This window comes from Mercenaria mercenaria, chromosome 11 (genome assembly GCF_021730395.1).
Source record: "Mercenaria mercenaria strain notata chromosome 11, MADL_Memer_1, whole genome shotgun sequence".
Taxonomy (NCBI): domain Eukaryota; kingdom Metazoa; phylum Mollusca; class Bivalvia; order Venerida; family Veneridae; genus Mercenaria; species Mercenaria mercenaria.
In genome coordinates, this window is record NC_069371.1 from 54035701 (window position 1) to 54052278 (window position 16578).

The following is a 16578-nucleotide window of genomic DNA, read 5'->3' on the forward strand; positions in this document are numbered from 1 at the left end:
ATTTGAACATATAGATTTATCTATAACCTAAATGAATAAATACATTGTATGGTAATCAAAGAACTTATTAAAAATAATTTAAAGCAAAATATTTAATACATTTTTTAATTAAAACCATTAATCTTTATTTAAAATAGCTACGTTAGAAGTAACGTTAACTGGAAATAAAGTATTACATTTTTGTCGACGATGTTTCCTCCTTGGCGTCCACTGACAAAATGACTCCAATCATAAGCGTATTTTCCCTAAATGCGCATGCTCCGACCTATTTTTCATAATGACTTCATAAGCTATATTTAGATAAGGTCATGAGTGCATCAAACGTGATCATGGTCAGAATGTCTAGCGTGTGTTGATTTAAGGCCGGATAGACGGACAATAAAAAGTAAACATGTCAAAGTTAATCCCTTTAAAGTCGTCACAATGTCTGGCGTGTATTTATTTAAGAGCGGATGCGTTAACAATAGCCTATTCAACTGTCAAAGTTAATCCCATTAAAGTCGCCACAATGTCTGGCTTATGTTGATTTAAGGCCTGACGCAGTATAATGGATATTGATTTTATCAATAAAGTATTGACATAAAGATTTAATCCTCTAACAAAGGGAATTGTACTCTTTTCAACTTGTCCATTATTTGACGGTTCAAGTTTGACTAGTTTAAACCAGTATTACTATTTTTAATTGACCAATCAGAATTAAGATAAATGACGTTCTTACTAAAAATACAAGCCTCGTTTTGAAATCGAGGCTTTGTGGCGAGTATATAAGAACGCGCTCGAGTCAGTTAAATCATTCTAACTTTAGAATTCATACTAGCAACATGGAAAATATAGCAGCAACGGTTGAGATGATGGTGAATACTTTCACCGACGCAGATGAGCTGATGAATTTTGCGGCGACGTGGGGGGTACAGGATTCCCCGGGGGTGCGGTTCCGTTTGTTTCAATTGAGGAACCCACAATATGGTAATGACTTTGTCGAGGAAGAGCCGAATAACATACTTCAACATTTTGGAGTGCCAACTGATCAGAACACAAACGATATGGAGTTAGCCCTGGAATACGTAAGAGAACAGGGAGAAGTTGAAGAGTATATTAAAGCGTTACTATTTGATGACGAGATGGAAGAAACGGCGGCTGCTTGTATTCAAGATGGGGAGTGGCACCCTACATCACAAGGGTTACAGATAGGTGGCGGAGAAGAGCCCCAGCCGAGTTCGTCTCATAGACCCGACCCTAAGGGACTCCAGTATACCATACGAAAGAAAAAGGAGAGATCGTATGCGAAAAGTGCTGCAGTCGATCGTACGTATCAAGTCAAAATCAATGAACAGTATAGAGGAGAAAGACTAGAAGATGTGAGGCAAGGTCTTCATCAAATGTTTGACGAAGTGTTAGAGGAAGCCCGGGGCGATTTGGCAGGGAACGATTTAGGGCGTGTTGTTATACATCACCAAGGACTGCATGACCCCATTATTGTTCCCCTCCAGCCCTGGGACGAACTGAATGCCGATAAAGTGATGGGGACTATTGAGAAAGTGCTGAATAGCAACAAAGACTTGTCCAACGACGAAAGTTTTGACATATCCGTCGGAACAATAGATTTACATAAAGGAGGGGCTAGACGAAGAATCACTAAACTAAAAGGTAAAAACAATTCATTACAGTTGAAAAAATCTATAGTTACCATTGAAAATGACGACCAGATGTGTATGGCGAGAGCAATTGGAATAAGCTGGGCCAAATTAAAAAGATGCACGGAAGATGAATGGAAAGAAATAAGCAAAAACAGACAAAAGAAGAGTAATTTACAACTCATACTAGAAAATCAGAAAGTACCAGAAAGTTACTATAAACATTTAAGGGCAAAGAAAAGAGACGAACAACGTCAGTTGGCGGTTGCAATAAGTCAGTTAGCTCAAATACCATTGGATAGACCAGCAGGTTTAGAAGATATCACGGCATTTGAAGAAGTCCTTGGAGTACGCGTGGTAGTGATTAGTGCCATACTGGGCAACAAATTCATTACAAGTCCCAGTTCTGACGAGCGTCCATGCATTTATATATACTTAGTGGATTCCAATCACTTTCACGCTATCACCAGTATCACCGGTTTCTTTAGCGCCAGATATTTTTGCGAAAAATGCCTCAAACATTACAATAACAAAGAAAGACACCAGTGCGAAACACATTGTATCATCTGTAAAAGAGACCAGTGCCCTAAAACGGAAAATGAAGTAACTTGCGGAGAGTGTAATATGGACTGTAGATCAGAAGAGTGCTATCAAAAACATAAACAAATACCAGTACATAAGAAAGGAAAAAATAAAGGAAAACCCAGCGGAACCTCACAGTGCGACAAATGGTGGAAGTGCCCCTTATGCTATAAAGTTTTAAGATTAGATCAACGCAAGAAAGAAGAACACCAGTGCGGAGAGTATATGTGTAGTTCATGTAATGAATATGTATTGGAGGGACATCTGTGTTATTTAAGAGCCACCCCAGCAAAAGAAGATCACATACCAAAGTTTATATTTTTTGATTTTGAATGTAGCCAGGATGAAACATCAGTGTGTGAAAATGGATATGTACCTAATAGGAAAATTGATTGTAAAGACTGCCAATCGCAACAGGTATGTAAATCTTGCTCCAAATGTCAAAATTGTAAAACGTCATGGTGCGGTAAAACTACGCATCGTCCCAATTTTGTAGTGGCCCATACGGTGTGTCCAGAATGCATTGATAAAGAATTAACGCCCGAGTCTATATGTAAAAAATGCGGTACCCGTTGCAACGAATGTGACAACTCAGAGTTGCCTGCTAATGAAGATGAAGGGCCGTGCCCCGGAACTTGCGGGTTTAGAGAAGTCACGTTTGAAGGAATGGATACCGTGGAAAAATTTGGCGAATGGTTGTTTTCTGATCAACATAAATACTTTTAAGTTGCTGCCCACAATATGAAAGGCTACGACGGTTATTTCCTTTTAGAATACCTTATAGACCAATCCCTTAGACCCGACAAAATCATTTATAGCGGATCCAAAATTATGTATATGACGTTGGAGCAAGATTTGCATATTAAAGTGATTGACAGTCTCAATTTTTTACCCATGAAATTATCTGCGTTACCGAAAGCCTTTGGCTTAGATGAATTGAAAAAGGGATGGTTCTCTCATTATTTTAATACAAAAGAAAACCAAAATTATATAGGACCCTACCCTGAGGCTAAATTTTACGGACATGATTTTATGAGTGAGAAAGAGAGATCTGATTTGTTAGCATGGTTGAGTGAGAAAAAGAATGATGTGTTTGATTTTAGAAAAGAAATGTTAGAATATTGTAGAAGTGATGTTGATATTTTGAGACAAGCGTGTTTAAAATTTAGAGAATTATTGATGAATGCTACAGGTGAAAGAGAGTTTGAAATAAATGAGAAAGGGCAGGAAGAAGAAAAGTTAGTACGGGCCGTAGATCCATTCGATTCCGTGACTATAGCTTCCGTCTGCATGAACGTATTTAGAACCAAATTCTTAGAAGAAGAATGGAAAGTAAAATTAGAGGGCGAAACTGATTGGGTACCCGCAAAATTAGTAGATGGAAAGCTGTATGTATTACACGAAAATGAATGGATCCACGAAACCGAACTGACCGGAAAGGAAGTGAGAGAGAAAAAATTTGTACGTACAATGATAGCAAAAATTCCTCCTGGTGGTTACAATGATCAATATAGTAAGGTCTCTATAGAATGGTTAGAATGGTTGGCACATACTAAAAATATCAAAATTCAACACGCATTAAATATTGGCGAAAAATCTTTACCAGGTACACGATATAAATTAGATGGGTATTGTGAAGAAACAAACACAGCGTATGAGTTCAATGGGTGCATCTTCCATGGGTGCAGAGATTGTTTCACTGATAATCGCGAAAATACGTGTCATCCACTCACCAATCAATCTTTAGACGAACTATTAGCGTTGACATTAAAAAAGAAAGCTTACATAGAACAATTAGGAATGAAATATGTTTGTATTTGGGACCACGAATTCAGAAAACAAAAGAATCAAAATTCTGAGATGAAGCGTTTCATTGATAATTTAGATTTAACAGACAGATTAGACCCTAGGGAAAGTTTCTTTGGGGGACGCACCAATGCCAGTAAACTCTACCACCAAATTGATGAAAGGGAGCAAGTCAAATATGTGGATTTCACTAGTTTGTATCCTTGTGTCAACAAGTATTGCCAGTATCCTGTAGGTCACCCCGTCATAATAACAAAAGATTTTAATGACTTAAAGGAGTACTTTGGTATTGCCAAAGTTAAAATAGTACCACCAAGAGGTCTATACCATCCCGTCCTTCCTTATAGGTCAAATGGCAAGCTGAAATTCCCTTTATGTAGGACCTGCGCAGATAATGAAATCCAAAACCCCTGTGATTGTCCGGATGATGATAGACCGTTAACTGGCACATGGAGTACTCCAGAGATCCAGACCGCTTTAAGATTAGGTTATACCATTATGAAAATATATGAAGTATACCACTGGGAGGAAACCACTCAATATGACCCTAAAACCAGTGAAGGGGGACTGTTTGCCAATTACATAAACACATTTTTAAAGTTTAAGCAAGAGGCAAGCGGCTCCCCTGACTGGATACAAAATGAACAAGACATGAAGAATTACATAACTCAATATATGGAGAAAGAGGGTGTTTCATTGGATCGGTCAAACATTAGGAAGAATCCGGGTTTGAGAGCACTGGCTAAACTATGTCTCAAAAGCTTTTGGGGTAAGTTTGGTCAACGTCTCAATATGCGTCAGACAGAGTTCTTTCACGAAACGCAGGCAAACCTTTTCTTCCAACTGTTTTCTGATTCTACGAAACAACCACTCAATTTTCATATCCTTTCCAATGACATGTTACAAGTAGAATGGCAATTCAAACAAGACTGTCAACCCGAAGATAATAAAACGAATATCTATTTAGCTACTTTTACAACTTGTTGGGCCAGACTTAAACTTTGCAATGTACTAGAAAAGCTCAATAGGAGGGTTCTGTATTATGATACAGACAGTGTGATATATGTAAGTCGCCCAGGACAGTATGATCCTCCATTAGGTGATTACTTGGGGGAGCTTACGGATGAGCTTGACGGTGGGGAGTACATTGTAGAGTTTGTGTCTGGTGGCCCTAAAAATTACGCTTACAAAACCAGTAAAAATAAAGAGACGTGTAAGGTTAGGGGTTTTACTTTGAATTATAAGAATAGTCAGTTGATCAATTTTGAAAGTGTAAAACACATTGTTACATCCGAAAGGTTGTCCGAACATTACAGTGACTAATCCGCATAAAATTTGTAGAGATAAGAGAAAAAGAAAAATAGTCAATCGAGAAGAAAACAAAAAATATCAAGAGGTCTATACAAAACGTAGAAAAATAGCAGATTTTGACACTGAACCGTACGGATATTAAGTTAGATACAATGTATTGATGTTAATATGTGTTAAAATTTAATTTTTGTCATCTGCTTTACACGTTTTTGTCATCTGCGTTACAGTATTTGTAATCCACGTTACAGTTTTTGTCATCTGTGTTATAGTTTTTGTCATCTACATTTCAGTTTCTGTTACCTACGTTTCAGGTTTTGCACTTTAACTCATTCTTCCTGCGTGACGCATTAATGCGTCGACCAGTTGTTATCTGAATACCGCAGGCCACATCTAGGTGGTGTTGTTATCTACATCTGGAAACCGCACGCTGCGTACATGCGTCTTCACAGTAATAGCTCTGAATTCCGCATGACGCATTCAGTCGTCCTATTTCAATGGTCTTAAATAAAATCTTTTAGTTTTTTCTAACAAGTTAGACCAATCAAATTTTTTGTTGCGTAACATTTTTAAAACATAAATAAAACCGGATGTTGTGAAAAAATAAATGCTTCCATTGAAGAAAGCTGTAAAAGCGAGCGTCGTTCGAGTTATAATTTGTGATTTCTCGATGCCTGAAAATTACGGATGATTCTTTATATGATCGAATCATAAAAAAAAATGAATAAATAAAATAAAAAATAATAGATACCAACAAATATTCATTGAGAAATGACAGTTGAAATAAGGCAACCCAAAAGTATATACTTTTTCACTCGTCGCTATGCGGCAAATAACGCCATCTGCGGGATCAAACAATTTTACGGCTAAATGAGTTTATTCTAATTATTATCATTCTTACATTTTATTACAAAACAATTATCATTAAACATTGTACCAGAATTTCATTTAAATCTGTCAAAGTTTAACAGAGATAAATATAAAAACATAGCTATGGAGCTATAAAGGGCGTTGGGTATATTCTTTATAAGTACGTTTCTAAATATTTGAGTGTGGAAAAAAATTGAATTATAAATGATTGGGTATTGTTATGAAAAATTCACTTCGGTAAAGACAGACGTACATAATTACCGCACAAAACTAACGTGTAAGTATCATACAGAAATGCAAAACAAAAATTTCATAGAATTATTTTACACTTTCATACCGTGTGAACATTGTCACATCTTTGCGTCGTGACAATGCACACAACACTGCCTGAACAAAACTGGTAGAATTGTGGATAATATCATTGAAAAGAAAAGATCTAAAATATTTTCTTTTACATGTAAGATTAAACTATCTTCAACTCATGCACACCAGATCTTTAATTTTTACCTATGCGATATAACAATGCTCATGTGTGTATGAAAAAGTAAAAATATCTTCATTGGTATCTATTTATTTATTTGTTTATTCATCCATTAAACTTCGAGACTGTCTCTTGATCTATAGAATAAAGTGTTAATAATAACTCAGTCATTTCGACAGTTTGTTTCTGATACTTTAGAAACTCCACAAAACTGTTTCAAAATTCAAATTTTCATAAAGTACATGTACATGTTTTCTGAAAATTAGCCCAAAATGATCTCATTTTCAGCTCAATAGTTTCTGTCTAAAATAGCTAAAATATTCATTTTATTACATATTCATACTAAACACATACGCTATTTTTTATGAGAAATAACTTTATTTTGATGCGTTTTGATTGCCTGGATGCGTATAAATGAGTAAATTCAGTGTTAGAAAATGACAATAATATGTATTTAAAATTATTTTTAAGAATTGTTCATATTTGTTGTTTAAATATGTGCATGATAAAATTTAGCATTTTATAAATGTTGTTTAGCCAAAACAAGATCTGATGAGAGAATACGGTCATTTGGATTGTGTCTTTAATTCAACAGTCTGTTGTAATGACTGTACTACGAAGCTGCATGAAATTAACTTTGTTGCGTAGCTACTTCAATTTACATACAAAGAGTGCAAATTCCATACCTATTAGCACATATTTAATGTCATATGTCACTAATTAACAACAATATCCCAAGCAAAAAACTACAAAATCAATGTTATCTCTCAAAACATCTCTCGGTATTCAGGGTAGATTGGCTTATCGGCCTCCTAGGTGGCTGAAAGAAAAATATCAGCAGAGTAGAAGTGGAGATAACGCTTTAGGGCAGAATGAGTTAACATGTAATTTTCCATAGGGTCTATTTCAGTTTTTGTCATCTGTGTTACCGTTTCTGTCATCTTTGTTACAGTTTTTGTCTTGTGTGTTATTGTTTTTTTCATCTTTGTTACAGTTTTGTCTTCTGTGTTAATGTTTTTGTCATCTAAATTTTAAGTTTTGTCTACACTGTTTCAATTTTTGTCTATGATGATTAAAATAATTGTATAACTTTGTTATTGTCTTATATCATGAATAAAAATTTGTAAGAACAACCTATCTTCTCGATTTTATTATTCCAATTTGTACGTAAGAATATGAATGATCCCGAGTCTCACGAGCCTGAAAGGGAAACCTTTATACGTTTCCCTGATTCCAATGAAGACGAAAACAGGTCGATGGTGATCGTTGGCATTTATAGAACTCGTGTTCCACAAGCAGAAATCGCTACTTTTGCCAAATGACATTGTGTATGTAATATCATCACCTCAATTGTCAACTATCCCTTCAAAACGGCACTAGCGAATTGTGGATAAGTTTACTAAGCATTGTATCGGGTACGCATTGCCAGTCCTAAACTGAAGAACATAATGAATCGTCTCTACTTCGAACTTGTCAGTAATGTATTATGGTCAAACTGGAAGCGGTAAAACAAAGGGTGTATAACTTTTTGAAACATTAAAGACATGTATCGAGAGATCCACCTTCGCACGTATTATACTGTTTACGGTAACATCAAGACTGTTGACGACATGGAAAGGCTATTCCAAACTTTTAAGTAACAGGCTGCCAACATTGAAGAAGTGGATGACTTTACCCGTGATAAAAGACACAAGTTGATTATTATTGATGATCTCATGCACGAAGTAATGCAAAACAAAGACATGGAGTTGCTTTTCACGCAAGGTTGTCACCATAGGAGAGTATCTGTCATACTGATTACCCAGAACCTATACCCCGGAGGTAAGCACGCCAGAACGACTGCTTTGAATACATGGTATATGCTGCTTATGAAAAATTTGAGAGACATATCACAGGTGGGCATTCTAGGTCGTCAACTCTACCCTGGTAAAACAAAGGGATTCATGAAAGCCTATCAAGATGCGTTAACCACAAAACAAGGTTACTTTTTGGTGGATATGAGCGGAACCCTCACGCCGAGGATAAATATCGTCTAAGAACCCATATTTTTCCGGGAGAAGACCCTATCGTTTATAAATTAACGTAAGAAGGAAGACGAAATCAGCGTAAGAGTAACCATGGTTGAACTAATCAAACAGCAACGTCATTTCTTAAACTTACTTGTGTACACTACAGCGTCGCAAAGGAAGGCACTGTTGAGTACAGTTACTAGAAATCAACTGAAAGCACTCACTCAGATTGCCTACAATATTCTCAGGTTTAAAATACGTCTGACACCTTCTGAAAAAGCTCGTCTTAAACGTCAAAGACGGTTCATTCATCTTTTGGGAAACAGAAAAATTGGATTCAAACAAAAGAAAGAAGCCATTCAACATAAGGTACGAACGGTCAATATTTTGGTGAAAATTGCTTTTGTCTATTTGGAACCTGTGCTACAATAATGGAGAAGTTTATTTTGGTTCCCTATGAAAAATATCAGCGTATGCAGCAGTTCAAGTATACAGGATCTGGAGAAACAAAGGATGATGAGCCCATATCTCCTAAAGTGAGCAGAACCTCATTAACTCCACCGGGGGAACGCGCGATCAAGAAAGAGAAAAAAACTAAAAAGACTCATAAAACAAATATAGACTGGATCTCGTTTTAAAACAAAGACAATATTTTGTTTTTGATTTCTATTTTATTGTTATATACATACAAAATAAACGAATATAAATAGATTCTATAGTTTGTTTTTGTTTACAATTCTGTCAATGTAGATATCATTCCATTTTCTATCATACACATTAAAAGGTTTGACAATGTCTTTTAAAGTCATTCCTGTACATCTAGTCATGACGTAATACACGCAATAAAGTCCACAGGTGTCCGATTTAGAGTCTTGAATAGGATCACGAATCATCCAGTACTCGTTTGTTAATATGGTTTCAAAGCCAACATCGTAGTCGTTTGGCATTTTTCCTAGAGAATCAAAGAATACATAAGGTCCTTGTATCGGAAAATAAAAAGTGACCCAGTGCTTTCCAGGTCCATCACTCGTATCCGTGTTAGAAATAACAAACTGTCCTTTTTGAACTTTAATTTGATCAGAGGCGCATACAGTTACTGGATATCCTATGAGTAAACGTTCAAGTTCTATATTATTCATTTGAAATAGACTCCCCTGGCACTGTTGATATGGAGTACTTCTGGGAACGTGGCGTACATAATCAGTGTCACACTCTCTGGTAATGCCTCAGCAAATTTGATTTCTAGTCGACAATGTCCCTTCTTTTTAGTGCTAAATGAGTAGTAAGGATCTACATCAATAGCGTACAGACAATAGCCCTTCTTATAATCTCGGTCTGAAATGTTAATGTCGTTCCTAAACAGAGTCAATGTTCTGTAACACTCCATGTATTGATCCGCCGAATAATTTGGTTGCATCGGTTGTGAAGGCACGGATTGTCCATCGACGTATAGGCCGATGGAACTACAGTTATAATGCTTGATTTTGTTTGTTTGTTTTGGGTTTAACGCCGTTTTTCAACAGTATTTCAGTCATATAACGGCGGGCAGTTAACCTAACCAGTGTTCCTGGATTCTGTACCAGTACAAACCTGTTCTCCGCAAGTAACTGCCAACTTCCCCACATGAATCAGAGGAGGAGGACTAATGATTTCAGACACAATGTCGTTTATAATGCTTGAAGTTGAATGGGTTGTGTGCATAATCGCCATTAAATGCCACACTAGGAACGAGGCCTACTATCAATTTACATGGTACAAGTCCTTGAAATATATCGTCTGCGCTGTAACTAAATTGACCCGAAGCAATGGACGTCGTCTTGATCTCTGTACGTAAGTAAGGGTAAATGGCTGACATGTCTTGAATGAGATTGTCGTGCGCTACTAATACGTCACTTTTCATCCGCTGAATACAGAGTTTGAAATAAGCGTCCGCTATTTTCACGCGATAGTCAGGAGAAGGGCTGTCAGTGATTAATGTGAAGGCGTCACGGTTAAGATGTAGTTTAATGCCTACAGCGACTCCATTGATGAGTAATCTGGGTTGTTGAAACAAATCAATATGTAATGGTCCTTCCATTTCCACAATTTTACTACCTTTAAATAGCGCACATCTGAAAAACAACCCGTTATTATTTACTGTTTTACCGTCATTGGTGCCAACGTTTCCGGTATCTTTATAATACTGTTGACTTGTTAACAGATTTTCCTGTATGTTTCGGTTTGACTTTAAAATCGTGTCTATGTAGGCTTTGTAGGGGTAATTGATTCCTGTATGTGACAAAAGGGTCTGCTGTAAAGATACATCAACCTGACTGAAAACGGTGTGAAATGGTAGATTGATTGGACCAACTATTTCGTCGGCGCTAACAGCGGCGCCATCGCCTTTCACAATTTGCAGTTTAAGGTTCAACACGCTTCTTTTCAGATCCAAATACGCCGAAGACTGACCGGGTATGTTAAATTCAAGTGCCGATAAGGTGGTGACTTGATTTACTGGACGATAAGTGATCCACTCTCTCGATTGTACTGTCGTGGCTGCTGGGGGTGAAGTGAACAAAGATAACTCTTCTTTATGAAAATTTTCCATGTTGTTTTAGAGCTGAAAGTCAGGATTTGCAAAGTTTGATCTCTTTGGCTTAGTATACGTTATTGGTGACGTATTCTTACGTTTTTTCGTGTTTCCACTGCCCTTCTTACGAGTTTAACCCTCTTCTTCCTTCTTACGTTTAACTTCTGACTTGGCGATTTCGGTCGCCTGTGCTACGGGGGATACCAGTTGTACTGCTGGCTGCTGTTTCATTTCGGCCATTTTCCTAAGATGAGCACCGCTACCCACAATGTAACGACCCATATGATCAGGCCGTACGTATCCGTCCCTGAGGTCTTTGAAATGTTGTATCCATTTTTCGGGGTCCGGTTTATCTGGTACCCATTTTTCTTGTTTATAATCGTACACTTCTATGGAACCCATACCTTCTTGAAATGTAATACGCAGTGAACATCGTTTGCTTTAATTTCCACAGGTTGTAAATCTTCGTCTTTCAAATAGAGTCTCACCGAGTTAAAGTAATTCACAGTCACAGGTAGGTACACAGGACGAATATATTCTATATATTTAAGCTTCTTGTATCTGGTTTCTATCTCTATGTTTCTTAGTACGGGTAATAAAGTGTCTCTAACGTAAGATTCTCGCACCAAATCGCAGCACAAATACAGTCGTTTACTTCTGGGTGTAAAATCGCAGGTAAGTGAAATTTCAGTCACAGCGCATGTCCAGCGATCCTCTAAAGTGTATGACTTGGGAAACTGAATGTAAAAATCTGAGGGTTGATTGTTCTTACGTATGTTCTGAGAGTCCCTACTGCTAAGATAAAGGTAAAAGTTGGTCATGTTTTCATTTGCATTCGTTTGATATTTGGCTTCTTACGCTTCTCTGTTCGTCCTGACTTCGTCCAGAATAGTGTCAAAAAGATGGGGAGCTCTCAACAATACGGGTATAAGTGAGTGATGACGTCTTAACAATGTTTTCTTTCTAGTTAATGATACGTTTCCAGAAGCCAGGGACCGTAGCAAAAGTCTTTTCCTTTCAAGTAACTGTACATATCTTCTTGCTGGATTAATCGTTCCATTAATCACTCTCCTGGCCACTTGAGCTATCGCCTGCATTTGACTCGTCGTCATATTGATGATCATGTTTTTTCTAACTGCTACAGTAGCATCTTTCAGTTGGAGAAGATAGTTGAGTTTAAGGTACACTTGAGACTGATTCATGTTTGTTTATTGGTTTCGTTACTCTCACTCCTTCTTACGCGTGTAGAGTTCCAGTTCAATTAATACTGGGTAGACCACATCATCTAGCTGAGTGTGATCTTTGATTCAGTAATGACCACTTTACCACTGTGAAAACAACAAAAATTGACTCTATCATTTTTTAAATTCACCGCTGAAAATAGTTCGGGTTCATACACGGTCTGTCTTTCTTTTACCAACTGATTTAAGTCTAGGGTGGTACTTAAGGTGTGACTGGCTGACACGGTTATGCATTTGATCTCTTTCAGACACACTGTGTACCCTAATCGCTGTATACGTCTGGCATAACGTCTTAGTCTTTGACGTCCCTGTTGAATACTGGTCGCTTTTCCATTACAGTTGATAACGCCGTTGGAGAAGACTAAGCAATTTCCTCCTATGGTCTTGTGTTGCCAGATCAGTCCAGGGAATGTTCTAGGATCGTAACGAGCGTTTGATATACGATAACACAAGCGCCTCAAGTCAATAGCACAGTCCAAATGGGCACTGTACACAACGTTGGTGATAATCATGGTGTTGACTCTCCAATAGCTCGGCTATAAATGAAGATAAATGAAACTTATCTGTCATATAAATACAAGTCAGATCACGTGGTCTAGGAGTACTGCGTCACGTCTTTTTCGGGAATCCAACTATCGTATTTCGTTGGCCAGTGTAACCACCTTACAAGGACTTGTCTTTGTTTGTTTCGAACTCTTTTCTTTAGTATTTTTTCAACATGGTACTCTGTGGTTTCGTCAACGTTGACCGCTTGTATTTCCTGTTCATAAAATGTCCCGTCTACCTGATCGTCATTATCCCAGTCAGCCAGAGTATACACAGGTATACCTTCTCTTTTGAAACGCGTTTTAATCTTAAATATTTCACCCGTCCACTTTTGTGAGTATTCCCTATCGAACACACTTTTCACGTGAGATACACGTACCGTTTGACCTATTTTGAACTTGTACTTTTTCTTGATTAGTTTTGTTTTACCCCCTTTGGTTCTAATTAAATATTGCTGAAGCCTACTTTCTCCTTCATTCTCTTTCGTTATGTCTACGGGTCTCTTTCCGAGGCTCCTGTGAATTGTGCGGTTATATCCTTTTAATGTTTTTTGGAGGACACTAATATAGCGCTGTGTTCTGTTATGTAACATGTACCTGAATAGCCTGTGCTTTAGATTTTTGATTAGTATTTCCGCGTAGTTAGCCTTTGTCTCAGTGTTTAGGGCGTAGAAATGATGAATTCCTTCATGTTGAAGATACTTATTGACCTCCTTGCTTCTAAATTCCATACCCCTGTCGGTTCTCACCGTATTAGGTTTTCTTGGGCCTGATAGTATTCGCTCTAGTGCGTTCACTATTTCCGTACCTTTTTTACTTTTAATTGGATGACAATAAGCAAAACGGGAGAAAATGTCTATGGACACCAACACGTATTTGTAGCCTTCATTTTGTTTGGCTAAGTCAACCATGTCCATTAGATCCATATCCCATTGGCTGTCTATCCCTTGGACAATTACACGTGATCGAGGAAATTTACGTCTGGCTCCTCGAGTCAAAGAAAAAGACTGTTGACTTTGAAGCCATTTCCTTATTCTATGTCTTCCGATTTTATATTTACCTTCGGACTTGATATATTGGTAGACTTTTTCAACACCTGAAAAACTAGCGGGGTGTTTGGGGTCAAAATACAGAGAAGATAAGTGCTCCTTCCAGTTAGACATCTTTTATTATTGATAACATATAACGAGTTTATTCATACAAAGTTACAACAAATGTATAGCATATTCTTACAAAGTTGTTATTAATATATTATAATACAGTAGAATACAGAGTAGGTGTTGTTCTACAGTTTTCTAAATACTGTTCCAAAATATCGAGTAAATGTTCAGCAGCTTCACAATATTCTTGTCTAAACTGATACTGTCTAATCCAGCCATTTATCATTGTCACAGTCATATAAACAAATGCAAACATATCTTGTTTTTATAAGTTTGTTGCGTTATTTGTACTGCATCTATTATTGACAAATAAATTTGCCCCTGTAGTAGTTGAACTGAATGCTCCAAACCCACCAGATGGTCTCGTTGCTGTTATTGTTCCAAAGCCACTATACTGTATTTGTTGAGGGGCTCCCACTATTCTTATATATTCGCAGTTTGGAGACCATTTAAAGTGTTCCCTCAATGCACAGTCCGCCCTTTCCCAAGCGCTCAACTTCACGTGACATCGAAAACATTCACACATGTCCGATTTTCCGCTGTAAAACAGTCCGGCACTTGCCAGCTCATACTTGTTTGGAAGCATTTGTTTCGGGTAAGTTTCGAACGTCTTCAGCCTATTTTCATAATATTCCATATTTTTGTTTAGGGGTGTGCAGTCGATAACGTTCATTTTGTCAATGATACAGCCTTGTAGTACATTCGTTTATATACATTCAAACCGATTTCTGATTGGTGTCTATTTTTAGAACTTCTGTCTCACTGGTTGCTATTTTTAGACATGGTACATCATTGTTATTTTTAGAATATGACCTCAGTAGTTCCCATAATCATTTGGATTACATTCTGTACATTGAAGCGCCCCTAACTGATTCATATGATCGCTTTGTAGATAACAGGGTACCACTGCATCTAATTCAGGGAGCGTCCTTCCTATCTGTGACACAACTTCTTTCAAACAGACATACTCTTTTGGTCGCAAACATATACCTTTCTTTGTCGGTACCACTTCATTTTCGGGCTTCCAATACTGTCTTATGTCCACGCATACGCTGTTTTCTGTAATGTTACAATAAACATTACCTCCAAGGTGACTCCAATAGGACTGCTTATCTTGTAACGCCTTATCCGCATAGGTTAGTTGGTCTACAAAATTCCTCCATCGCATTAATGTTAAACTGACACCTTTCTTCGTTGGTTTGTTGCCTTGCCACTCCCTAATGTCAACTCTCATTTCCCCTTTCCACTCGTTCACCTGCACATAACGATCATTTCCCAAAGCGAAATAACATCTGGAAGTTGCCATGTTTCTTGGTTGAGTATCAAAACTCTAATGACGAGAAGAAATATTACAGCGTATTATATACAATGAGCCCGCATTTGATTGGTCCATAAATACGAGTATTTGATTGGTTGTCTATTTATAGGTATTCCGTTCTTTCATTGGTGGATATCTTTAGAAACCGATGTCATATCTATTTATAAAATGACAAGTTCAAACATGTGCTGGCAATAAAATCAGGCAATGGGATAGGCCGTAATGACAAAAAGTACCTTCTTTGTTTTGGTGTACACAACTTTTATCTTGTGAGTCGGCTGATCTGTGTATCCTTGAATTCCAATATCATAATTAAACCGTTTTGTAAGTTCGAAACGTTTTCCACGTTTTATCACAACATCAGGTTCTTTCAAACAGCTCTCAATTGCAGTATACATAACACGCTCGTTAAAAAAGACAGAAGCTTTTAAGTTATTTACATCCAAATGCTTTTCTACCGCATGAGTAGAAAGTTTAAACGTAGTCATGTTGAAGCGTAAACAACAAGTAATGTGTAATGGGTCTAATTGAAGGATTAAATACATTAAATAACCAATCAAAATGACGATATTTATGCCAGTTACAACAAGTAGGTTTAAGAAAATTCTCAAGCGTAACATTACTTGACGTCTCAAATAGAGAGATTAAGGTCAGTTAGTCATTTAATAGCTGAACAATTACTCCATTGGGTCAGAAGAAGGATTAAAATGTCATGATTTGTGCATGAATGCAATAAACGTTTAGTTCTCGCTGAGACCTTCATTTTAACACCAAAACCAAGAGAATCGGTTCATAAATAAGCAAGATATAACATTTTAAAGATTGAAACCATAAATTTTGAATTTACCGCCAAAAGGTGACGTCACTTCAATCTTTAAACGCCAATATCTTGGGAACGGATCAAGATAGAGGTAAATATCTATACATTTTCTGAACCTATGCGACGAGATCTTTCCAATTCTACCTGTTTTAAGAGTTTATTGCAAAGTTTAAGAAAGGTTTAAAAATCGCTGTTACGTCATAACTCGATAACGGTTGAAAATCGAATCGAGAAT

The 16578-nt window shown here is 37.2% G+C and overlaps 3 protein-coding genes across 3 annotated transcripts; all 3 read right to left on the minus strand.

Moving 5' to 3' along the window:
- Positions 1 to 10341: 10341 nt before the first annotated feature.
- LOC123530997 (uncharacterized protein F54H12.2-like) lies at positions 10342 to 11277 on the minus strand. The gene has a single exon (XM_045311772.2). It carries the CDS (start codon positions 11275 to 11277, stop codon positions 10342 to 10344), a length of 936 nt encoding a protein of 311 aa, XP_045167707.2.
- Positions 11278 to 12544: 1267 nt separating this feature from the next.
- LOC123530998 (uncharacterized) lies at positions 12545 to 13012 on the minus strand. Its single transcript, XM_045311773.2, has one exon. The coding sequence runs from the start codon at positions 13010 to 13012 to the stop codon at positions 12545 to 12547; it is 468 nt and encodes a 155-aa protein (XP_045167708.2).
- Positions 13013 to 13095: 83 nt separating this feature from the next.
- Positions 13096 to 14208, minus strand: LOC128546782 (uncharacterized). The gene has a single exon (XM_053518110.1). It carries the CDS (start codon positions 14206 to 14208, stop codon positions 13096 to 13098), a length of 1113 nt encoding a protein of 370 aa, XP_053374085.1.
- Between the last annotated feature and the right edge of the window lie 2370 nt (positions 14209 to 16578).